Source organism: Crocuta crocuta, unplaced genomic scaffold (assembly GCF_008692635.1).
Source record: "Crocuta crocuta isolate KB4526 unplaced genomic scaffold, BGI_CrCroc_1.0 scaffold217, whole genome shotgun sequence".
NCBI classification, from domain to species: domain Eukaryota; kingdom Metazoa; phylum Chordata; class Mammalia; order Carnivora; family Hyaenidae; genus Crocuta; species Crocuta crocuta.
The window spans coordinates 2,997,508-3,024,120 of NW_027532208.1; the positions used below are offsets into that span (position 1 = coordinate 2,997,508).

At 41.4% G+C, this 26,613-nt stretch overlaps 1 protein-coding gene across 6 annotated transcripts in view; it reads left to right on the plus strand.

The window, feature by feature from the left end:
* Window positions 1–26,613, plus strand: part of GTF2I (general transcription factor IIi) — a 113,831-nt gene that overhangs the window by 12,281 nt on the left and 74,937 nt on the right. For all 6 annotated transcript variants that reach the window (XM_077777962.1, XM_077777957.1, XM_077777958.1 and 3 more), the window contains exons 2-8: window positions 13,492–13,595; window positions 15,247–15,385; window positions 18,567–18,701; window positions 19,781–19,964; window positions 20,618–20,646; window positions 25,489–25,543; window positions 26,008–26,051. In XM_077777962.1, the coding sequence (XP_077634088.1) occupies window positions 13,497–13,595; window positions 15,247–15,385; window positions 18,567–18,701; window positions 19,781–19,964; window positions 20,618–20,646; window positions 25,489–25,543; window positions 26,008–26,051 (685 nt within the window). In that variant the 5' untranslated portion in view covers window positions 13,492–13,496. The remainder of the gene's footprint in view (window positions 1–13,491; window positions 13,596–15,246; window positions 15,386–18,566; window positions 18,702–19,780; window positions 19,965–20,617; window positions 20,647–25,488; window positions 25,544–26,007; window positions 26,052–26,613) is intronic.

Sequence of the window (26,613 nt, forward strand, 5' to 3'; positions counted from 1 at the left end):
CATAGTGAGGGACTGGTGTTTTGTTTTTTTTTTTTTTAAATATTTTTAAGCAGTTTCTACACCCACATGGAGTTTGAACTCACAACCCTGATATCAAGAGTTGCATGGTCTGCCAACTGAGCCAGCCAGACACCGTAAGGGATAGTTTTCTGGGTTTTTGTTTGTTTGTTTTTAAAGTTTAGTCATTGAGAGAGCGCATATGCACATGAGCTGGAGAACGGTGGAGAGAGAGAATCCCAGGCAGGCTCTGCAGTGTAGAGCACTTCCCGGGGCTCCATCCCTCAACTAGCAACATCATGTCCTGAGTTGAAATCCAGAGTCAAATGCTTAACGAACTGAGTCACCCAGGCACCCCCTAAGGGATTGTTTTAGTGTAAACTTAAGCAGTTGGATTCAGAGCCCCTGGTCTTAACCACCATGTTATACTGATTTCCAGTTCTGATACTAACGTTTAAAATATAGGTAATGATACGGTAATGAGGGGCACCTGGTTGGCTCAGTTGGTGAAGCGTCCGACTTCGGGCCAGGTCATGATCTCACGGTTCCTGAGTCCAAGTCCCACATCAGGCTCTGTGCTGACAGCTCAGAGCCTGGAGCTCGCTTCGGATTCTTTGTCTCTCTCTGCACTTCTGCTCTCTCTCTCAAAAAAGTATAGGTAATGATAAACTAGTAATTTTACTTAACTGTTTATTAGTAAAGAAGATAGCTACAAGGTTGAAAATCATGAACGCATACCTGAGGTCACATTATTGATTACACATTCTGACTTATGCATTCTACCCAGTGATCTACTATTTGGTAGCATTCAGTATGACTGAGTTCTAGTATTAGAAGATATCAGCCAGGAGCCTAGTGTTCCTTGTTGAATTCAGTACGAGTGCTCACTATGCAGGCCACCGCTGTGTGGGTGCTGGGGTCAGAGGCTCCCCGCACCCGCCCGTTGACCAGTGTACGGTCCATGGCAGATACTGTCCAGATTAAAAGACCTCGGTTTACCAATTGATGTGCAGTTTGTAGAGAAGTTTGGTAATCTGTGAAGTGAAGTGTTGTGTGTGCTTTCACTTCTGGGCACAGTTACCTTTTTTTTTTTTTTTTAATATTTTTAAATTTATTTCTAGGAGAGAGAGACAGCGTGAGCAGGGGAGGGTCAGAGAGAGAGGGAGATACAGACTCTGAAATAGGCTCCAGGCTCTGAGCTGGCAGTCAGCACAGAGCCCGACGCAGGGTTCCCCACGAACTGAGAGATCATCACGAACAGAGATCATGACGCTTAACCGACTAAGCCACCCAGGTGCACGGTTACCTGTATGAGTTTCTAGTCACTCCCTCTTTCAAATGCAAACAGGGAGAAAAACAGCCCATTTCCAGTTTTATTGAAGCTAATAGAGACCAATTGTAACCAATATGTTACTGTTTAGCATCCTTTGCTTTTCTCCTCCTTCTGACATCCTGCCTACCTTTGACAGCAAAAAACAGCAAGACCTAAACAGCCATGAAATAAGGCAAAGGAAATTTTAATCAGCTTAATCATTGGCACATTTGTACTTAGTGCTTTAGAACTTATTTTGGACCGCTTGTAAACTTACAAAATAGTTACAAGAACACCAAACAAAAATTTCCCACACACCTGTTACCCAGAAACCTCATTCCGGTTTTGCCAGATGTTACTTTGTAGCGAAAGGGTCTAATCCAACAACTCGTCTTGTCCCTCTAATACACCTCACTTTAGAACAGTTCTTCAGTCTTTAAATTCTGTGCCCTTGAACTTGTCGAAGGTTACAGGGTAGCCATTTTACAGAATGTCCCTCAATTTGAGTTTGTCACTGCATGCAGCCAGGAATGTCACAGTTCTCCGTGTGTTCTCCTGGTTGGCACGTGACGCCTGCTTGTTCCCTGACCAGGGTTAACTTGGATCACTCTGTGTGTGCCGTGCTTGGCCTCGTTAGTAAGTATTTTGTGTGGCAATAATGTGGGATAATGAAACTATCTCTTTGGAATTGAGGATTTTCTTTTTCTCTCGAGCCTGGGACTTTTTATTTTTTAGAATGAAGGTTAGCATGTGGACCTAAAAGTCTCATTATGATAGTTGTTATCTGAGTCTTTGAAAACTACATGTGGAGCGCCTGGGTGGCTTAGTCGGTTAAGCGTCCGACTTTCGCTTAGGTCATGATCTCACGGTTCGTGGGTTCGAGCCCCGCGTCGGGCTCTGTGCTGACTGCCAGCTCAGAGCCTGGAGCCTGTTTCAGTCTGTGACTCCCTCTCTCTCTGACCCTCCCCTGCTCACGCTGTCTCTCTCTCTCTCTCTCCTAGAAATAAATAAAACATTAAAAAAAAAAACTACATGTTTTTCTGGAATTTGTTAAAAGTCAGATTAAATTTTATAGTAGGTGGTGTGGTTTGAAAGAACATGGAGAATTAACAGTCAGATCTTGATTACATTTTATTTAATAATTCTGTAATCTTGAGCAGTTTACTTTGTTTTCCCAAGTTATAAGCTGTTCTTACATTTAAAAACAAAAGTTCTGCTTGGGGCACCTTGGTGGCTCAGTCAGTTAAACTTTGGCTCAAGTCATCATCTCGCGGTTTGTGGGTTCAAGCCCTGCTTTGGGCTCTGCCAACAGCTGAGTCTGGAGCCTCCTTGGAATTCCGTGTCTCCCCTGTCTCTGTGCCCCTTTCCCACTCTCACTCTGTCTCTCTTTGTCTCAAAAATAAATAAAAACATAAAATTTTTAAAAATAAAAATTAAAAACAGTTCTGCTTTGTAAAATGTGTCAGGCAGATGCCTCCCTTTTGTCATAAACACATCAAGTTAATTCCTTTGGTATCCATCAGAAGACATGTGAATATAGGGTCAGTGAGTTACCTTAAACAAGTTTTCTGTAGAAGCTACTAAGTAGGTGTAATTAGAACAAGTGGCAGCACGTTGAAAAAAATTTGACACAAATTCTGTGTTTGCAGTCCAAACTGTAGTAAATGTATACTGACATTTTAGGGATGACTTTCCTCTCCTGAAAAGCAGATTTTTTAGCTTTTATTACTTAGTAATTACAAGTAGAACATGAAGTGGAGGTATTAAATATTATCAATTTCAGAGGTTGTAACACTTAGGCAGCCTAGAAGATTGTCAGAATCCAGTATTATGTGATATTCCAAGTTAATCTTAATGTGGCTAACTCTTATTAAAGATAAGGATGGGCACCTGGGTGGCTCAGTCGGTTGAGCGTCTGACTTCAGCTCAGGTCATGATCTCACGGTTCGTGGGTTTGAGCCCTGCGTCGGACTCTGGGCTGGCAGCTCAGAACCTGGAGCCTGTTTCAGATTCTGTGTCTCCCTCTCTCTCTGACCCTCCCCTGCTCACACTGTCTGTCTGTCTGTCTGTCTCTCTCTCTCTCTTTCAGAGGTGAATAAAACATTAAGAAAAAAAAAGATAAAGATGGCTGATCGAACTATTGGATCCTTTCCATTAATTTAGGTACCATGTTATGATAAAATGTGCAACATCCTAGATGATGAATTTTAACTTTTAGTTCTCATCATTTTGAGGAAATGTATGAATAATTATATATATATATATACTTAAATATTTTGTTTTTAAGTAATTTCTACATCCAATGTGGGGCTCAAGCACACAACCTCAAGTAAAGAGTCACATGCTCCACTGGCTGAACCAGTCAGGCACCCCAACGGTTTATTTATTTATTTACTTATTTACTTATTTAAGGGGGGGAGGTGGTGCAGAAGAAGAGAATCTTAGGCAGACTTCATGCTCAGTGCAGAGACCTATGCTGGGCTCCATCCTACAACCCTGGGATCATGACTTGAGCTGAAATCAAGAGTGGGGTGCTCAACTAAGTGAGTCTCCCAAGGAGCCCTGACAATTTATATTTTTACAAGTGTGAGAACCCATTTTACTTTCTCCTTAGAATTAAGTGATACTTGAAGTTATTTTTATACTTCTCACTGAAGATGTTTCTGTTAGTTTATGTATTTTAGACTATGATGGTGCCTTTTGTCAAATTTTGTCAAAACTTTAAGTTTTCGTAATAAAATGAGTTGGTGAATTTGCATTTTACCTCATATGCAAATAATAACTGTGACTAGATCTCAAAGAATGGAGACAACTGGAATAGACACCAAAAAAACAAAGAAGAGATCATCTTATTTTTTAAAAATTTATTATTTTTTTAATGTTTTCTTTATTTCTGAGAGACAGACAGCATGAGCAGGGGTGGGGCAGAGAGAGAGGGAGACACAGAATCAGAAGCAGGCTCCAGCCTCTGAGCTGTCAGCACAGAGCCCGATATGGGGCTCGGACCCACGAACCGTGAGATTATGACCTGAGCCGAAGTTGGATGCTTAACCGAATGAGCACCAGGTGCCCCGGGAAGAGAGCATCCTAAATACCTGCTCAGAAAAAGACCATCTGCAGTAATGGAAAGTCACACGGCATTTTTTAAATGTATTATATCTTTTTTGTCTGCTGTACACCCAACATGGGGCTTGAACTCACGACCCTAAGATTAAGAGTCGCATGCTCTACCAACTGAGTCAGCCAGGTCCCCCCTACGCTGTATTTTGGGGGGTAGGAGTCAACAACTGAAGAAGTTTGAATGAAAGATTGTCCTGGTAAAAGTATTCCTTGTTTTGTTTTGTTACTTCTTAAGCCTGATAAACAGTTACAGAATTCAGTACAGTTACCTGTCCTGAATACTGCCTGTAGTCTTCCATGGACAGTATCCTAGTGGTAGATACTTTAACCTTCTTTTGAAACTTTTCTGTTTTAATTGATCCAGATCTGGCTGGGGTTTTTGTATGAAACATTGAATTAGGAAAGTTACTGATTTTTGCAGTCTGGAAGGTTATTTCACCATACTTATGTAAATACACAGGTCAGATCTTAATTGCTTAAAAATAGCTGAGATAATCCTAGCAGTCTGCAGAAAATTTGAAAATAAGTAAAGTTTTTGAGAATAGAATAAAATAACGGTTTGGTGCTTCTATCAGTTTAAATCCATTTCCTCCTGGTTGAAAGTAGCTCCTGAGTCTTGGATTTTTTACTCAGATTTGACTGGAGTAAACTGTGGTTCGAACTCGACTCTGAGGGCTGTTCATCGTTGTTAGAGGAGGTCCGATTCCTGATCGTGCCTGCCTGCACTTTGTGACGTAAATTACATGTTCATCTAGACACTAGGTTTGTAACTCACTTTTTTTCTTTGAATCAACTCCTTCATAGTATGTGACTGTGTTGATATATAAAGTATTCCTCAGCGTCCACCGTCATCTTTGTTTTATGGGCAAAAAGGATACTTTCCTTTTGCTTCAGTTTGTTTACAGTGGGTGGCAGTTAATTCACTGCCTCATAAAGATTGCTCAGTATTACAGTTTTAATCACTGTGCAAGTATTTACTTTGGGTTTCTTTTTATTTAACCTGCTTTTCTCTGATTGTTACTGTGCATGACAGAGGTGATGAGGAATTTGGAGATCCAGATTCCAGTTGCTTGTTCTGAAGTTAACTGTCCTTATGACCTTAGCAAGACAGCTGGTGCCTGTGGGCTGGCCCGGAGGCTGCACTAAACTACCTCGATTCGTTTTTTTTCTTGATTAAGATCATATGTTGTAAGATCGAAATGGAAAGATAAGTTGTTGAAATTAACAAAATGTAATAAAAAAGAAATAGGGCATGAATGTAATAAAAAAAAAAGATAGGATCAGTGTAATGTAGTACCTTCTCCACTTACCAGTGGGATCCGAAGCTTAGATTTGAAGCAGAAGTACTGAACATGTAGTAATATTTTAGAGATCACCATAATAAATTCTACGGACCTCGGGTTTTCCTTTTTTCTTTTTTTGTTAGAGTGATAATGTCGTGTGAAAATCTTCACAAGGTCTCTTTGACTCACTAAAAATTACTATTTGTTATTTTGCTGTTTAGCATTTAAATAAACTAAAAGCAGGACCAATAAACTAAAAGAAGAAGTATGGCCAAATGAAAATTTATATGGAATTAATTAATTGGCTTATTTTGAGGTAGAGCAGATCAGAACAGTAAGAACACAAATAAACCTAATCCCTGAAATGGATCTCCAACAAGAAACAGAAGAAGATTGTAAAGAATGGCTGGAGTCTGTTTTCAGAGATATAAAAAAGGCCTCAAGGCCATCTATTAAACAATAGTTGACCAGAATAGAAGATCTGTGAAACAGCAACAGGCCAATTAAGTTCGCCTTTGAAACTCATAAAGGAGAATTAAATCAGGGAAACAAAATGAAGTCCGAAAACATTTATAATGAATGAATTAAGGATATTGAAAAGGGAAAGAAGTAGAGCAGACTAAGGTGGCTGCAGGCAAACACTGTTCTGCCTTGCCTTTTTATATTTTTTTTCCTTTAGTAGGCGCCACCCGAATGTGGAGCTTGAACTCCCAGCCCTGAGCTCAAGAGCTCAAGAGTTTCATGCTCTATAGACTGAGCCAGCCAGGCAGGCACCCCCTGCTTTGCTTTTGAATAACTGCCTAAGCCGCTTCCATGTGGGTCTAGCTAGACTGCCAGTCCCAATGTGTTCCACATAACCTTGTTCTGCCCAGGCACTGTGAATAGGCTAGGCTGGGGACAGGCTTGGGACCCAAACCCCCAGAATTTTGTGTACATCGTAGCAGATACGATAGTCTGTTGCCCCAGGGATCATAGTACCAGATGTGTGGTAAGCTTAAAGATGTGTGTGGCTTTCGTTTCTGCCTTAGGGAAGAAACCCGTCTGCTCAAGGAGAAGACTGTTGGAGTAGAGAGAACTCCAGTGACAGCTTGTGTTCCTGCATCTAGCTGCACGTCGAGCCAGTGCAACCTTTAGGCTGAATAATTAACTAAGACTGTGAAAATTCCCTTCTTGGGGCAGTTTGAAATAGGAATGCGTCCTAGCAAATTCATAAGTTATTCTTCACGGTAAAGAATATTATAAGGTATGGTTCCCAGAGTTGGTGGAACTAATAAGAATGTTCTAAAATTATGTAATACCTAGGTGTTATATATAATTGTGAAGCCTCGGATTAAGGCAGGTGCCTCCAAGGTGTCTAGGAACATTACCTGCCCGGGATCACCATAATCCAAGTTCAAGGCTTCAGGTTCCTCAGGCCACCCAGATGTTAATACAGACCACAAATAGGGATACAGAATAGCTTAATCACCCTCACCTAATTTGGGATGTGGGTGGCTCAGTTGGTTAAATGTCTATCTGACTCTTGGTTTCGGCTCAGGTCATGATCTCATGGTTCGTGAGTTTGAGCCCCACATCGGGCTCTGCACTGGCAGTGTGGAGGCTGCTTGGGATTTTCTCCTCTCTCTGCCTCTTTCCCACTTGTGTTCTCTCTCAAAATAAATAAACATTAAAAAAATTTTTAAAGGGGCGCCTGGGTGGCTTAGTTGGTTAAGCGTCCGACTTCTGCTCAGGTCATGATCTCGCGGTCCGTGGGTTCGAGCCCTGCATCGGGCTCTGTGCTGACAGCTCAGAGCCTGGAGCTTGTTTCAGATTCTTTGTCTCCCTCTCTGTCCCTCCCTAGCTTGTGCTCTGTCTCTCTCTGTCTCAAAAGTAAATAAATGTTAAAAAAATTTTTTTTAAAGATAATAAAACTGGGAAAAATAACAGTCGATGAGATGGGAACTTGAAGGGCTAATACAGAGAGGCTGCTAGTAAAAAGAAAGTGGGAACTCAGATAATAGAAATGAAAAATCACTTCTACCAATTTCACCACCTTATGAGATGAGAGGCTCAGAAATGGAAGCCCAGAGCCTGCACAAAACATGGGCATCAAATAGGAGGCCCTTTTTTTTCTCCCCCCAATAAGACCTCAAGTTGGATGAGGGTGATTAAGCTATTCTGCATCCCTGTGTGGTCTGTGTTAGCATCTGGGTGGCCTGAGGAACCTGAAGCCTTGAACTTGGATTATGGTGATCCCTGGCAGGTAGTGTTCCTAGATACCTGGAGGAGCCTGCCTTAATCCGAGGCTTCACATTTATGTATATATTTATGTGTTTTTGAGAGTGAGAGTATGGTGGGGAGGGGAGAGGGAGAGAGAATCTTTTTATTTTTTTTAATTGTATTTATTTCGGGGATGGGGGGAGTAAACACGGAGAGAGAGAGAATCCCATGCAGGCTCTGTGCTGTCAGCCCTGAGCCTGAGGCAGGGCTTGACCTCATGAACTGTGAGATTGTGACCTGAGCTGAAATCAAGAGTGGCACACTTGACCGACTGAGCCACCCAGGCACTCCGGGAGAGAGAATCTTAAGGAGGCTCCATGCTCAGCTCGAAACCTGATGTGAGGCTCAGTCTCACAACTGTGAGATGAGCCAAAATCAAGAACTGGATGCTTGACCAATGAGCTGCTCAGATATCCCCTAGGCTTTACATTTAAAATAAAAAATTTTAAATAATTAAAAATAAATTTTTAATGTTTGTTATTATTTTTTAATGTTTTATTTATTTTTGAGAGAGAGACAGCGTGAGCAGGAGAGGGTCAGAAAGAGAGGGAGATACAGAATCTGAAACAGGCTCCAGGCTCTGAGCTGGCTGTCAAACCCAACGAATGGTGAGATCATGACCTGAGCCGAAGTCAGACATTTAACCGACTGAGGCACCCAGGTGCCCCAATGTTTGTTTATTTTTGAGAGAGAGACAGAGTGTGAGCAGAGGAGGAGCAGAGAGAGGGAGATTCAGAATCTGAAGCAGGCTCCAGACTTTGTGCTGTGGGCACAGAGCCTGACTTGGCTTGAACTCAGGAGCCGTGAGATCATGACCTGAGCGGACATCAGATGCTATCTGACGGAGCCACCCAGGCACCCCAACAAAAGATATATTTATGAAGATGTTTAGAGAAATTGTTATGATTCCATTTTGATGGGCTATTACGTAGCTGGGAGAAATAATTTATGCTGTAAGAATAAGTAATGTGGCGAGTGGATGATGCCGATTGATCATTGAGGCAAGGTCACTGTCCTGATAGGGGGTTAGCCTCTTTGGAATTTTATTATCTTGAGAGTCTGTGTTCCTGATGTCGTACATTCATTTTTTTTTAAAATGTTTTATTTATTTCTAGGAGAGAGAGAGAGAGAGACAGCGTGAGCAGGGGAGGGTCAGAGAGAGAGGGAGTCACAGACTGAAACAAGCTCCAGGCTCTGAGCTGGCAGTCAGCGCAGAGCCCGACGCGGGGCTCGAACCCACGAACCGCGAGATCATGACCTGAGCGAAAGTCGGACGCTTAACCGACTAAGCCACCCAGGCGCCCCATCATTTTAACCATAGCGTAACACAAACCTGTATTTCTGTGCTCCTCCTCTCAGGGCACCTACCACAGGGGTTACAGCTGTTGCTACCCTAGTGGATCAGGGGGTCATGAGAATTCTCACAAATAAGCTTAAATGAACTTATGCAACATTGTGTAATCTCTGTAGCAGTATGGTTTTTGTGAAGGGGCACCTGGGTGGCTCAGTTGGTTAAGCAGTATGGTTTTTATGATGACGAACACGTTTTGTGATCTTCACTATGGTAGCCACTAGCCACGTGTGGACGCTGAGCTCTTGAAAAGTGGCTAATGCAACTGAGGAGCAGAATTTTAGTTTTTCATTAAAATAGATGTGGCTACTAGCTACCATGTTGGATAGTATATCTCTGAGTGTTGGGCACCCACTAGGTTGTTCCTTGACTGTCGGTCTTCTACCTTGGATGGCTGCCTTGTAAAGAGATCACTTTTTCTCCGTACACCACCCCTCCTTTACCAAGACTACATCAGAGATCCACAGTGGGGGGCGAACACAGGTTACAAATCCAGAAACTTGAAGTCATTTTCTTGTCTAATGTGGGTTCACCCTATGAATTGTCTCAGGTCAATTTTTCTTCCTTGTCTGTATATAAAAGATTCAAGGGGATCCATTCTGTTTTTGTACTTACTGTCTTAGGGAGAACATGATCATTTTGTTCATTCTCCTTTGTGTTCCAAAGAATATCACTAACGAAGTTCAGAGTTACAAATATGTCTATTTGCATTCCTTGAGCGCAGAGCTAACTGCCCTAATTTAGTTGCTTTCAATGGTGCTTTTTTTGTTGTTCATTTTAGTGACACACACACATACCCTTTTAAAAATAAACCAAGAAGAAAGACTACATGGGTCTGCTCAAGTATTTTATGGGAACACTGTCTTCTGTGAAGTTCTTTTTTCTAGGCTCTGTGAATACTTCTGTTTTGCTTTTGTACTTTCTTCTCCCTTACAGAGTTGCTGTGACTATTAAATAGATAACAAATAAAGCAAATATTGAATAGATTTTTTTTTTTTTGTCTTTCCAACTCTTACTTAAAATGAGGGGGCTCATAAAAGGTCATAGGTGTAAGGAGACTTCGTAGCAAGTGGTTGATTTGCTGGAGGTCACAGAGCTCACAACCGGGCCTACCAGTACCTGTCATGCCTCATGTCCCATAAGCTTGTGTCAGCAGCCTGGCCGGGTGTTTGTCCCTGGTGTCTGTCGCTGATGCCGCTATGTGATGGCAGTTCCTTTCTGGGAAAGACCAGAGGAAGGCAGCAGTAACCCGGTGAGGGGACCCAGGGAGTGCTCCTTGAATAGCCTGGACTCCAGATCATCCAGGGAAATGGCCTCTTGGGACACAGAATTTCTGTTGTAATGCAAATACACACGTTTCTTGAGAGCTGAAAGCCTCAAACGAAATTAATCCTTCCCCATCAAGCCTGACTGTCCTGGTCACCTCCAAGGTTCTTCCCATTGAATGGTGCTGTGATACCTCCTGAGAAGATCTGGAAATGAAACAGGACCTCTCCTCGCCCCTGGCACCCCTGCAGGACCGTCAGTGTGGCCTCTGTCTCCTGTTTCTTTCTTTTTTTTTTTTTTAATGTTCTATTTATTTCTGAGAGAGAGAGAGAGAGAGACAGTGAGCAGGGGAGGGTCAGCGAGAGAGGGAGATACAGAATCTGAAGCAGGCTCCAGGCTCTGAGCTGTCAGCACAGAGCCCGATGCGGGGCTCGAACCCACGAACTGTGAGATCATGAGCTGAGCCAAAGTCGGATGCTTAACCAACTGAGCCACCCAGGTGCCCCTGTCTCCTGTTTCTTAACACTTACTGAGCGTGAATGACCTCTTGACAGGTTTCTGGCGATTTAGGGTGAGAAGTGGAAATAGGCAGTAAATTCAGTAGGCAGAAAATTTTATCCTTGTGTTGTGTTCTGGCACTGATAGTGGCTCTGTGACCTTTGACACATCGTTGCATTTGTAAAATGAGAACATGTCTCCTTTTTCCCTTGCTGGAGAATTGAATGAAAAGGGAAATTATTAAGAAATGGTATGAGAAATAATGACAGCATGTCCTAAGTGAATGTTCTGGTTATGGCAAAATAATACACTTATGTTGTCCATTTGGACTGAACCACATTTTAATATAAATTTACTTATTTATACAAGGGACACCAGGGTGGCTTCGTCAGTGACAACTTTGGCCCAGGTAACTATCTCATGGTTCGTTGAGTTCGAGCCCCGTAAGGGGCTCTGCTGTCAGTAGAGCCTGCTTTGGANGCTTCTCTCCTGCTTGTATTGTCTCTCTCTCAAAAATAAACATTAACCAAAATTAAAATAAAAAACTTATTTATCCAAGAGAAAGAAAAGACCGAAGCTGTTAGGGAAAATGATTTGTATGATATAACCATTCTCTTGCTTAATGCTGCTTTTCCAGATTCCATCTCTATTGAAGATAGAGATCTTGTTTTGGAAAACAAAATTGCTTCTATTTGTTCACAGATAAGGGGATAAGTATTCATTGTTTTTGTTACTGTTCTTCATTGTAGTTTTATTTCCTAAGTATCCATGCTCTGTTACTTTTGTGTGGGCTTGAGCCTGAGTGGAGGAGGGGCAGAGAGAAAGGAGAGAGAGAATCCCAAGCAGGCTCTGAGCTGTCTGCATAGAGCCAGTCTGACTCGGGGCTCTTGACCTCATGAACTTCGAGGTAATGACTTGAGCCGAAATCAAGAGTTTGGATACTTAACCGACTGAGCCCCCCAGGTGCCCCAATTTTAACCATTTTTAAAAGTGCTTCCCTGGCATCACGTGCATTTATGTTGTTCCACAGTCATCATCACTGTCTAGTTCCAGAACTTTTCATCATCCCAAACTAAAACTCTGCGTTCATTAACAATAAATCCCCACTACTGAGTCCTCCTAGTCCCTGGCAGCTACTATTCTACTTTCTGTCTCTATGAATTAGACTATTAAGGTCTCTCATATGAGTAGAATCATAACAGTTGTCTTTTTGCATCTGGCTTATTTCACTTAGAATAGTTTCAGGGTTCATTTATGTTGTAGCATGTAACAGGACTTCTTTCCTCCTTAAGGCTGTTATGTCCCACTGTGTGTATGCATCCCATGTTGTGCCTCCATTCAGCTGACCACGGACATTTGGGTTGTTTGCGCCTCTTGTGGCTGTTGTGCATAATGCTGCTGTGAACGTGGGTGTAGACCTATCAGAGTGCCTGCTTTCAGTTCTTTTGCATACATACCCGTGAGTGGAATTGCTGTGTCATGGGAATTCTGTTTAATTTTTTTAGGAACTGCCAAATTGTTTTCCACCGTGGAACACCATTTTACACTGCTAACGGCAGTGCACAGGGTTCCGCTTTCTCCGCATCTTCGCTGACACTTACTATTTGGTGTTTATGTGTTGTATTTTTACAGTGTTTGAGACCAGCTGAGGCTCCTTGCTGATACCCGAGTATCAGAAACTTAAGAGAATGAAATGCTTATTAAAAAGGAATCTTTTTTTTTTTTAATATTTTTATTTATTTCTAGGAGAGAGAGAGAGAGAGAGACAGCGTGAGCAGGGGAGGGTCAGAGAGAGAGGGAGTCACAGACTGAAACAGGCTTCAGGCTCCGAGCTGGCAGTCAGCACAGAGCCCGACGCGGGGCTCGAACCCACGAACCGCGAGATCATGACCTAAGCGAAAGTCGGACGCTTAACCGACTAAGCCACCCAAGTGCCCCTAAAAAGGAATCTTAGATGTTACTCATCCTACAAACTGTTTCCTCCTTCGTAAGAAAGAAGATACTCTCTCCCACAGTGTCTGTCCGCTCTGCCCGCTTGGCATGTGCCTGGGACGAAGGCCACTTGGCATCCACGTCCCTGTGTGGCACTGTTGTGACCTGTCATTGGGTTGTGGACACACAATCTTCACAGTCTTCACCTCTCACTTGGGAGAAATTTTAACTGGTTGTGGGTGACATCTCAATTTATCTTGGGGGATTATGCTGACACATTATGGAAATTAGTTGGAAAGTTACAGGATAGGAGTTTTTGACAAGTCGAGTACTCACTTTTTGAGCCTTATTTTTTCCTCTTAGGCAAGAAGACTGTAAATGAGGCTGTCTGTGGAGCACCCTCACCGGCCCAGGATGTGTGTTTAGAAGATCAGTGTGAATTTCTGCCACTCACTCTCTTACTGCCTTCCTAGGGATCATGGCCCAAGTAGCAATGTCTACCCTGCCCGTCGAAGACGAGGAGTCCTCGGAGAGCAGGATGGTGGTGACGTTCCTCATGTCTGCTCTCGAGTCCATGGTGAGATGGCTTTACCGTCCTATAAAATGTTTACATTTGGGTAGGATTGAGCTTCTGGGTGGTGGTTTTTGTAAACATAGAGTACGTTTTTTGGTATAGCAAGAAGAGGTTTTTTGCTTAAATAATAGTTACGGATTTAAGCCTTTCAAATAATTTTGTTACCATGTTTCAGAATATTCTTCTCTAAATGTTATATTTTTTACATTTAATTTCAGTTGTTTACCTACCAATATGTTAGGCAGTTTCTTGTTTTGCAAGCATTAGCTTTGAATTTATGTGTCATATTTGGAGTTACTCAGAATGACTTTGTTATTCGAGTTTGATGCTGGTGTTTTATTGTATCTGTGTGAAGAACATTGGCAGAATTTGGGGGCCCTAAGAGCCTGCTTACTATTTCTATTCTTATGTGCTGTGTATCCGCAGTTGACTTTACTCTGCCACCTTTTACTGCATATGTAGTGTGTTAGCTCTTTATTTTTAAGAAACCTGTATCGTATACATCATTAAAGCAAACTATTAAGTATTTTGCTGTATTTTTGCATTCCTGTGATGGTATAATACAACTTACTTAATCATCTTTTTACAGAACTACAGCTGGAGACATAGTATTTCAGCCCACAGATTTATATGCATCAGATTTCGGTATTTTCTGACACACTGAAATTAAATACAGTATACTCTCGGAGGAGGCTGTGTATCTTCCCTCCTAATTACTGACTAGTATTAGGGAGCATTGCGTCTCACACATGTCAGTGTAACATAATTTGTGGATTGGTTGCCCTCCCCGCCTTAAGGCATTTTTTCCCCTTATTTGTACAGTTTGAGAAATTTGAAAAATTATTTCCTTAAAGTTTTGAATCTGTTTAGTAGCTATATACTGTTACTTTCTGAATGTCACTTATTTGTACCTTGTGTTTCTAAAACCACCCAACATTTGTGGCTGTAATCTTACTTTTTAACTGTTTTAAATGTTTTATTTATTTCTGAGAGAGACAGTATGAACAGGGCAGGGTTAGAGAAAGAGGGAGAGACAGAATCTGAAACAGGCTCCAGGCTCTGAGCTGTCAGCACAGAGCCTGATACGGGGCTCAAACCCATGAACCACGAGATCATGACCTGAGCCAAAGTTGGACGCTTAACTGACTGAGCCACCCCAGCTGCTGTGAGCGTTCGAGTCTCCCTTGCCCAAGGTCTCCCCTTTCTTTGGGGGGGGGCGCCCCAGCTCTGGAGCCCCCCCGATGCAGCTGCATGAGTGATCCGATCCGCTGTGCCTCTGCTGGCTCCTGCACCCCTTACGTCTCCTGGGTGGTGCTGTTGAGAGTGCTCGCAGGAAGCCCCTGTGCAAATCTGGATCTGTTTCATGGGGATTTGACCTGTAACATATTGCAAGGGGGTTTTGCCTTTTTTTTCTTAAAAATTCTGTTTTCTCCTGTTTAAAATTGGGGTTAAAAACTATGTAGAAAGAGAGGTACTTGTAAACACAGTGGTGACTCTCTTCTTTATCTGATTATCTAAGCCAGAAACCAGGAACTCCTCTGATTCCAGATTCTGTAGTCAGAGAGTTGAAGTGAGGAGATGTTTTATTCATCCAGCAGAAATAGTACTCTTAAACACCTGTATGTAACATACAATTTGCTTATTTGTATTTCAGTGTAAAGAGCTGGCCAAGTCCAAGGCAGAAGTGGCCTGCATCGCAGTGTATGAAACAGACGTGTTTGTCGTTGGAACTGAGAGAGGACGTGCTTTTGTCAACACCAGAAAGGATTTTCAGAAAGATTTTGTAAAATATTGTAAGTATTGTATTTTTATTATACCTAAATATTTATGGATAACAAACGTCTTATTTTCTAAAGCAGATTGAGGTTTATATTAAAAAAGTGTTCTAAAATGTCTACAGAGACATGCTCAAAATGAATCACTGACATGGTAATACAGAAGGGTAAACTTTACTAAAGAGTTTAAGAAACATGGTGTGTACTGTTCAGTGTTCCTTTCTTGGCGTTACTTTGGATTAGTGGCATGCAGAGAGAAGGTCGAGAAATTTTGAATTGATTTAAGGTTCTTATTTAAATAACGTTTACTTTCTTGATAGATATTTCTGTGTTCAAAACAAGTCTTTCAGTGTGCATTAAATGTGTGTAAGCACATTGCAAAGTTAAACAGGTCTCTCTGATTCTCTCAGTGGGATCAACTTGTCAGAGTCCTAAGGGAGTTTTGTGATCCTCCAACTGGGAGTTCATCCAGTTGGTGAAAACTTACTAGATACTGGCACAAATGCAGTAGAGAAATGTGCTATAGAGTGTTAATACCTGTGGCCTTTCACAGACCTACAGTTTCTGTATCTGTGATTTTTTGTTTTTGTTTTGTTTAAAAAAATTTTTTTAACGTTTATTTATTTTTGAAAGAGAGCGTGAGTGGGAGAGGGGCAGAGAGAGAGGGAGACACAGAATTGGAAGCAGGCTCCAGGCTCTGAGCTCTCAACTCAGAGTCTGATGTGGGGCTCGAACTCACGAGTGGTGAGATCATGACCTGAACTGAACCTGACGCTTAACCGCCTGAGCCACCCAGAGATGCCCCTTCTGTATCTGTGTTTAATCTAACACTGTCCACAGGTTTTATATTGACTCAGTGATATAGCCTCTTCTTAAACATGCGAAGAGAACAAAATGGTGGGGATGTCTGTCTATAGGTATATATATAATATATGTATTTTTTAAAAAAACATTTATTCATTTTTGAGAGACAGGGACATGGTGTGAGCAGGGGAGGGGCAGAGAGAGAGGGTGACACAGAATCCGAAGCAGGCTCCAGGCTCTGAGCTGTCAGCACAGAGCCTGATGTGGGGCTCGAACCCACGAACCATGAGANATCTTTAAGTGCCAAACTTAAATTTCCATTATCAAGTTGGATCCAATTCATGATAAGTTGAGTGGATCATGGGTGAATAAAATTAGTTTTTTTAAATGTATTAATTTCAGTTCTCAATTGTATTTTTAGTCCTTTTAAAAAAAACATATGTTCTCTCTGCTGCATGCTTCCCTACATCCCCCACTGCAGTCTTAGAAGCTTTATGGTAGTATAGTCCACTTAAAAAGTTTTTTTCATTATTTCTGATCATTTTGAGAATTTTTAAGGCTTTGATCATGTTTGCGTGTTTAAGTTTATAGTAATGATGTTTTGATTATGTGTGTATCAGCTGCCGTCTGTTCCATGAATGCTGTAATCCCACTGGCAGCTGTGTTTATGTTCCCGTTCCCTACACTGCCTTGCTTATGTGGTTCTCCAGTGGTTAGAGATAAGCATTAGGGGAATTGTCCTCAGTTGCAAATTGTAGTCCCTGCCTATTAGTATTCATATCCTCTTTTTGTTACCAGTAATTCATTGCTCTAGAGAATAATCTTTGGATGTAATTCTTAAGTATGTAATATTTGTTTATATAAAGTAGGGTTTTGCAGATAAGGAGCAATAGTGGTCGTCTCTAACCTAATCAATTGGTTGACGAGTCAGTTTTAGAAATTCTTGGGAGAATTCTCTTTCCCAGGATTTGGAAAAGCACTATCCAGGAGAAATAATATGATGCAAATCACTCCTATAATTTGAAATTTTTTATCATGACATTCATAAGAAAGAGAAACAAGGGAAATTTATTTTAGTGGTTATAGTTTAACCCGATCTATTTAAAACATTATCATTCAGTATGTGATCAACATAAAAATTTATGACCAGGATTATTTTGCATACTCTTTTTTTAAACTAAGTTTTCAAAATCTAGCACCTCGTAGTTTGGACTGGTACGCATCAGCTGTTCCACACTCACACGCGGGCGGGTATGTGTTAGACTTTTCCAGCCTGCACTGTGCTCTGTGGTGGTGAGAATCTCAGGTTTAAGTTTGTAGTTGATAAATTACTCCGAAGACATCTTTTGTTTTCGAACCTCTAGTCCCTAATTTTTACTTTACAGAATTTTTAGTTATAGTAACACTTATTTCAGAGATGATGACCATTTCTTACTATTTTTATTCAAGCCATTCATGTCTTAAGTTTTTATTTTTAAAGCTTAAATATGTATGTGTATATGTATGTATGTATGTACGTATATATGTATCTTCAAAGTAAGCTCTGTGCCCAGCATGAGATTCAAACTCACCAGCTCAAAAGAGCAGGAGTCACACAATCCACCGCCTCGGCCAGGCACCTCTCTTAGGTTTTTATTTTTAAATTCCTCCTCATCCCTTTTTCTGTTTGTTTTTGTTTTGGGGGGAGGGGGGTAACAAATCGTAAATATTAGAATATGGAAAAAATACCTGAAACCAATATTGCACTGTATGTTAACTAACTAGAATTTAAATAAAAATTTGAAAAAAATATAATGAAAGAAAAGAGTATCAGAAAAAATATTCCTTTAAAAAATTTTTTTTTAAGTTTATTTATTTTTGAGAGAAGGGAGGGGCAGAGAGGGGGGAGAGAGGGGAGAGAGAGAGAGAGAGAGAGAGAGAGAGAGAGAGAGAGAGAGGATGCCAAGCAGGCTCTATGTCGTGTGCATGGCGCCTGAGGTAGGGCTTGAACTCATGAATCGTGGGATCATGACCTGAGCTGAAGTCAAAAGTCTGATGCTCTACTGACTGAGCCACCCAGGTACCCCTAGGAAAAAATACTCTTACTGAAAGCCCAATATTAAGATAATGGAGATTAGGGGCGCCCGGGTGGCTTAGTCGGGTGGCTTAGTCGGTTAAGCGTCCGACTTTCGCTCAGGTCATGATCTCGCGGTTCGTGGGTTCGAGCCCCGCGTCGGGCTCTGTGCTGACTGCCAGCTCAGAGCCTGGAGCCTGTTTCAGTCTGTGACTCCCTCTCTCTCTGACCCTCCCTGCTCACGCTGTCTCTCTCTCTCTCCTAGAAATAAATAAAAACAACATTTAAAAAAAAAAAAAAGATAATGGAGATGAGCCTTTTATATCACTAATTGTTTTACAGGTGTTGAAGAAGAGGAAAAGGCTGCAGAGATGCATAAGATGAAATCTACAACCCCGGCAAATCGGATGAGTGTAGACGCTGTAGAGATTGAAACACTTAGAAAAACAGTTGAGGACTATTTCTGCTTTTGCTATGGTAAGGTTATACACTTGAATTTTCTAAAAGAGACATTATGTAATTGAGTTTGCTAAAGAGTAGATTGTGTAATTGGTTTAACAGTCATACGGCATGCTTTGACAAACTGTCGGATTAATTTCCAGACCTCTTGGGGTAACATCAGGAATGGTCTCACTTTCTAGTTCTGGTTTAAACTAGAACCCAGAAGTAAGCAAATATGCCTGTTAGAGCTATGGGGTAGGTTTTTTGTTTTCTTTTTTTCTTTTCAAGAGCAGTTTTAGGTTGATAGGAAAATGAAGAGGAAGGTAGGTTTCTCACGTAGCTCCTGGCTCAGTCCATGCATAGCCCACCCCATTTTCAGCACCCCTCACCAGAGAACCTACATTCACACCTCATAAACACCCAGAGAACTGTTTGGTTTTGACTTTTATGTGCTGATCTCACCAATTCCCAGGTCTGGAAAAGCACTTTTTGTTAACCTAATCACATGGCGAACAAAGCTCTTAAGAAAAAACAGTCAAAGGCAGAGGATACTGGTTACACTGTGAGGTGAGGTTGTAGGTAAAATTCATCTCTGGGGAATGGGGTTTCTGGCATCTCTGGGCTCGCTGCCTGATGTACACAGACAGAGTGCTAGAACGCACTCAGTTGTGAATGGCCATCATATTTATGTAATAAGTTGTTGATGAGGATATTGGCAAAATATCACCTGATATTTTATAACAGTTGGATTTGTCAGGCTTCAGTGTTCTGAGGATGAATTGCCTATGAAAAGATCGTGTTCTAACAAGGGGAGGCCACTGTCAAGAAATTCAGTCGTGGAAGAAATGAACTATTGTTTTCATTTTGTGCAGGTTTTATATAAATATTTTATATACTTTTTATTTTGTCCTAGTCGGGGGTGTTTCAGGCTTAGAAGTTCTAACATGGAAATAGGGCCCTCTTGATAATTTGGAAGTTGCTTTGAAATCAGATATTATAAAACAGTATGAATGCCGTTTGTGAGGCCATGATAAACTAATGATGGCTTTGTTTTTTAATCTTGACATTAAATGATGTTTATCCTCTTTCCACCTCCCGTCCCTCCCCTCACCCAGGGAAAGCTTTAGGCAAATCAACAGTGGTTCCTGTTCCGTATGAGAAGATGCTACGAGATCAGTCAGCGGTGGTCGTGCAGGGGCTTCCAGAAGGAGTTGCCTTTAAACACCCCGAGAACTATGATCTTGCCACCCTGAAATGGATTCTAGAGAACAAAGCAGGGATTTCATTTATCATTAAGAGGTGAAGTACTTTCTCCCTTGCCTATCAAGAGTTTATTCATATAAATTTGAATATTCACCTTATTTTAATATATTCAAATTTAAAAAATACTTATTTTTGAGAGAGAGAGAGAGCGTGTGTGCATGAGCAGGGAGGTGCAGAGAGAAGGGGGACAGAGGATCTGAAGTGGGGACAGCAGAGAGCCTAAGACAAGGCTTGGACCCATGAAACGTAAGATCATGACTTGAGCTGAAGTTGAGTGTTTAACAGACTGAGCCACCCAGGCACCCCTTATTTTATTTTATTTTATTTTATTTTATATTTTATTTATTATTTTAATTATTTTTTATTAAAACATTTTTTTCAATAGTTTATTTTTGAGACAGAGAGAGATAGAGCATGAGTGGGGGAGGGACAGAGAGAAAGGGTGACACAGAATCTGAAACAGGCTCCAGGCTCTAAGCTGTCATCACAGAGCCCGACATGGGGCTCTAACCCATAAACTGCGAGATCATGACCTGAGCCAAAGTCAGACACTTAACTGACTGAGACACCCAGGTGCCTCACACCCCTATATTCTTAAAAATTCTTGTTTACTGTAGAAGTCATTTAAATTTAAGCTTTACAATAATTTAGTGTATTCATGTTCAGTTTTTTGTTTTGTTTTAATACAGACCTTTCCTGGAGCCAAAGAAGCACCTAGGTAAGTGATTTATTTTGCTTACCCGTACTTCCTGAACTATTTGTTGGGCCAAATTGAACACATTTTACTAATTTCTCTTTTATTTTCTTTGAGAATATGACATAAGACTGTTTGGAGTGGGGTTTTATATATAAACCAACGAAAGGTCACTAGGCTGAAAACGTAGAGACTTGCTTTGCTACTTTTTAAATGACGTAGTCAAGGTTTTATGTGGGCAGTGTGTTCAGTCATAGACTGGATCTGCCATCATCTCCCAGAATTAAGAGGATGGCTAGTGTTCATTGATCAGGCACGAGATTATTGAGCGTGAGATTGGGTGGGGTTGGGGTTCACAGCTGTACAGAAGCATTAAAGCTTTTGAGTGCTGGTAGCTTAATGGAGGGAGATAAAAGCCTGTAAAGTCACCACATCATGAGCATAACTGCGCACTGTAGGGATGGCTAGAGAAAATGCTTTGGAGGTTTGTTGGAAGAAGGATTTGTTTCTAGCCCAGGAGGGCTTTCGGTCGGGGAGGCCATTAAGATGGGTCCTTGAAGAGCAAGGGGGATTTCAACAGGACTTCATTCGGGGAGGTTTGAGCCATTGCATTTGAAGGGCACAGTGATTTTTTGGGGAGACTGGTGCCCTTTGGAGGCAGGTTTGTTTGAGACATTTGAAAATAAAATGGCCATTATCATCGGCAGCCTCTTAACCAGTGTAAGGAAGAAAGGACAAAATAATATACACACCCAATATATTTTATTTTTTGTTAAGTAACCTTTGTTTTGTTCTTACTGTGATGAAAAGATTAAGTTGTTAGAAGCTTTGTTGATGGGGCGCCTGGGTGGCTTAGTCGGTTGAGCGTCCGACTTTAGCTTAGGTCATGATCTCACAGTTCGTGGGTTCGAGCCCCGCATCGGGCTCTGTGCTGACTGCCAGCTCAGAGCCTGGAGCCTGTTTCAGAGTCTGTGACTCCCTCTCTCTCTGACCCTCCCCTGCTCACACTGTCTCTCTCTCTCTCCTAGAAATAAATAAAACATTAAAAAAAAAAATTAAAAAAAAAAAAGAAGCTTTGTTGAGATATAATGGGCATGCCATAACATTTCCGTTTTAAGCATACAATTCAGTGGGCTCTGGTAAATTTACAATGATAAAGTTTAAAAAGTTTCACAGCCATTGTTGCAGTCTAATTTTAGAATATTTTTATCCTCCTCCCTGTTATTTCACAAATGTTACATAAATTAGGTCTACAGATGTATCCCTTTGAGATTATTTTTTTTGCTCAACATAATTCAGTTGAGGCTCATCTAGATCGTGGGTATATCAGTAGTTGTTTGCTTTTTCTTGCTGAATGGTGAGCATCCCTGTGTATGAATATACCAGTTGTGTATCCATTCACGGGTCGGTAGAACCTGGCTGATAGATTCCACTTGGCTGTTACTACTGTGAACATACTTGAACAAGTTTTTGTCTGGGCATATACTCTAATTTCCTTTGGAGATATATACATAGGAGTAGAATTGCTGGGTCATAGACTGATTTTACGTTTAGCTTTAAAAAAACTGCCACCCTGCTCTCCAGCGGCCTGCACCATTTTCTGTTCCTGCCAGCACTGTCTGAGGGTTCCACCTTGTCCCTGTCAGCACTTGTTAGTGTGTTTTTGGTCTTAACCATCCTAATGGGTGTGAAGCGGTCTCAGTGTGGTTTTGATGTGCATAGCCTGAATGACTAGTGATGTTGCACATCTTTTCACGTGCTTATTGACCATTCTGTATATTCATTCATTGGAGTAAGGTCTGTTCTGGTCCTTTCCACGCGTTTTAATATCTGTTGGGGTCCTTTCCACAAAGTTGTTTGTGTTTTTATTACTGAGTTGTAAAAGTTCTTACATATTTTTGATACAGATATTTTCTGCAGTTTTACACCTTGTCTTTTGACAGTACCCTTTGGTTTTTTTTAATTTGTTTCATTAATGTTTTTTTATGTATTTCTGAGAGAGAGACAGACAGACAGACAGCGTGAGCAGGGGAGGGTCAGAGAGAGAGGGAGACACAGAATCCAAAACAGGCTCCAGGCTCTGAGCTGTCAGCACAGATCCTGATGCGGGGCTCGAACCCACAAACCGTGAGATCATGACCTGAGCCAAAGTTGGACACTCTACAGACTGAGCCACTCAGGCGCTTCTGGAACAAAAGTTTTTAATTTTTGCAAAGCCCAATTTATTTTATCACTTGTGCTTTTGATCTTTTATATAAGATTGTTGCCTAACACAATGTTGTGAAGATGTCATGTTTTTTTCCTAGAAGTTTTATAGCCTGAATTGTTACATTTAGATCAGTGGTCAGTTTTGTATTGTGGTTTTTTTCTTTAATATTTATATAGCTTTGAGAGAGAGTGAGCGCCCACATTGGGTAGGAGGAGGCCAGAGAGGGAGCTAGAAAATCCCAAGGAGGCTCTGTGTTTGCGCAGAGCCCGAAGCAGGCTCAGCCTCACAAACTGAGATCATGATCTGAGCTGAAATCAAGTCTGACATTTAGCTGACTGAGCCACCCAGGTAGCTGACTGAGTTACTCAGGCGCCCCTGCGGTCAGTTTTGAGCTAATTTTTTTATTATGGCGCATTGGAAAGGTATAAATTCAGCTTTTTGCGTGTGGCTATCCAAGCATTCCAGCAGTTTTTTGAAAGGACTGTCCTTTCTCCCCAGAAATTCGTTGGCATTTTTGTTGCAGGTTTTTTGACCCTGCTTGTTTGTTTCTCGGCTTTCTGCATAGTGGGTCTTGTGTGTCACTCAGGACGGTTTACCTCTTTGCAATCTGAATACTTTGTATTTCTTAATCTTGTTCTTGTAGCAAGAATGTTCAATACAATAGCAAATGGAAGTGGCAGTAGCAGACCTTGCCCTCTCAATGTTAGGAGGAGGACATTCAGGCTTTTGCCATTTGTTAGCTGTTGGGTTTTTGTAGATGTCCTTCTTAAGATTGAGAAAGAAGATTTATTGCCTCTCTTAAATTAAAATTTTGACTTTTTTCTTAATCAGTATTTTCTCCTTGAAGTATTCTAGATTAGTTTTAACCTGCCATTTGTAGTTTTTGAAGTCTTCTGTTTTAGAAACCTCTTTTGAAACATCAAGACCTGGTTCTTAATTATGTTTCTTAAAAAAAAAATTTTTTTTTTAATGTTTATTTTTGAGAGAGAGAGAGTGTGAGTGGGGGAGGGACAGAGAGATGGAGACAACAGAATCTGAAGCAGGCTCCAGGCTCTGAGCTGTCAGCACAGAGCTTGATACAGGGCTTGAACGCAAGAACTGCAAGATCATGACCTTAGCTGAAGTCAGACACTTAACCAACTGAGCCACCCAGTTGCCCCTAAATTATGTTTCTGTAGGATGTTTTATGCTAGGTGGTGCAAGCAGGTGGGTTTGTATGACGACTCTTTTATCATACCAACTCGCAAAGTAATTGGAAAGTTGTGATTTTAATGGGGTTATGTTTCCAGATTTTAGAGATTATTTATTTTGAGAGAGAGCATGCACATGAGCAGGGGAGGGGCAGAAGGAGAGAGGGAGGGAGAATCCCAAGCAGGCTCCATGCTGTCAGCACAGAGCCTGACACAGGAGTCAAACCCACGAACTATGAGATCGTGACCTGAGCTGAAGTTGGATGCTCAACCAACTGAGCCACCTAGGCGCTCTGAATTTTCTAGGTTTTTAAAATACAAATGGAATCATAGTAAGTACTTTTTTGGTTTTCCAGAAGCAAGTGTGAGCAAGGGAGGAGCAGAGAGAGGCGGGGAAGGAGAGAGGGAGAGAGAGAGAGAATATCCCAAGTAGGCTCCCTGCTGCAGCACAAAGCCCAACGCAGGGCTCGACCTTACGACCCCTGTGAGATCATGTCCTGAGCTGAAAACAAAAGTTGGATGCTTACTGACTGGCCCCTTAGTAGTCCCTGGTTTTGCCTTTTATTTCGAGATTGATCCTTATTGTGCTTTGTATCAGTAGGTCATGATTTTACTGATTAGTACTTCATACTGTCTAGCTATACCACCACTTGTTTACTCATTCACTTGCCCATGAAAAATTGGGTTCCCATTTCTTGGCCTTAATTATAAAGAAAGCTGCTGTGAATGTTTGAAGGCACGTCTTTATATGGACATATGTTTCGGTAAATACCTAAATTTGGAGTGGCAAATGGTAGTTCTGTATTTACGACAGCGCCAAACTGGTCTTCAGTGTGATTCACTCCATCTGACAGTCCCCCAGAAGTGAGAGAGTTCCGCTTATTCTACATCTTCATCGGCATGTGGTGGCGTTGCTCTCTTTTTTCCTTTTCTTTTTTTTAAAACATAAAATTCATGCTTTTTTTTTCTTTTTTTAAATATGTGTGTACAGTTCATTGGGTTTTAGTGTCTTCACAAGATGGACAACCATCACCACAATCTAATTCCAAAGCATTTTCATCACCCCCAAATAAAAGCCCTGTAGCTGTTAGCCGGTCACAGCTTTGCGTCCTTGTGAACCAGATGGAGGTGTAATAGAAATGTTTATCAGCCCTGTTGCATCAGTAGAGGCGTCTTCTTCATTGCCAGAATAATTGTACATTGTTTTATTTATTTCAGTGGGGAAAATGGGAGCTTTTTCCTGAAGGGGGGAGGGTGCTGGCTGGTGTTTGGATGAATGCCATCAGGATTGTTCTCCCGTTTCCATTTCCCTTCCTTACAGGGGAGGATAAAGGACATTGTTGTGTGGAGTCACCAGGTACTCACTCCAGCTGGACGCCCCCTGCCCCCACCTAGGACCTTGGGAATATTAGTCCTATTGAAAGTGTTTGAAAAACCTAAATCTCTCTCTCTTTTTTTTTAACATAGGTGGTCGAGTGATGGTGACAGATGCTGAAAGGTCAATGCTGTCTCCAGGTGGAAGGTAAAACATAGTTCATCAGTATGAATAAACTTCCATACCAGAACGATTTTTAGTTTTTAGGATTTTGAGGTAGTAGAATGTTAAAAAGGCCCATATCACACATCTTGAAGTTTTATATTCAGCTGATTGATTTGGAGTCCTATGAAAATGCAGTTTTTGACTGAGTACTTCCTGGGGGAAGCTAATATGATAGATTGATAGCCACAGGGGGAATAGGAGGGCCTTGTAATAAAGTGGAATTTGCAAGTTACTGTGCTATTATACGTTGTTAGGCTGTGTTCCCCAAAAAGTCGGTTGGAATTAAAGTACTCAATTCAGTTAACAAATTATATATGTGCAAGAAACAAATACGTACATTTAAAGTTAAGTCAGGTTTGCCTTGAGCTTGGTCAGGTGAGTTCCCGACTGCTGCGTGGCCGGCCCTCACCTGCACCTTGCTTTATCCCACCTTCTTTTCCTTTCAGCTGCGGCCCCATCAAGGTGAAAACTGAACCCACAGAAGATTCTGGTATGTACTCGTGCTTTCAGAAGCCTCATGAAATTTAAGTAAGGAAGCCTTTTCCTTAACTTAGAAGGTTGTATTTTGACACACTATTTCCTGTAATGCTTTGATGAGAAGCAGACAGAACAAATCCATCCCACTGGTGACATTATTATGCTTAACACCTAAAAAGTTACTAACTGTTAGCCAGAGGTTTGTTGCTAATTACCCATTTATAAACAAAATTTATTATTAGGTTTTCCCCCCAGTTGTATAGGAATAATACTGTAAACTGTCATCTGTCTACAGTGCTTTTTCTACAAGCCCATCAAGTGTCCTCTTACTGTCCCTTCCCGCCTGCACTCTTTCTGCTCTCCAAGGACACTGTGTGTGAAGCTGGTTTTGGTGTTGAATTCCTTGTTTTGTTTTGTTTTATTTTATTTTGTCTTATTTTATTTTTTAACATTTATTTACTTATTTTAGAGGGAGGGTGAGCGTGAGTGGGTGGGAGGGGCAGAAACAGGGAGGGGACAGGATCCAAAGCAGACTCTGTGATGATAGCAGGAAGCTTGATGTGAGGCTCGAACTC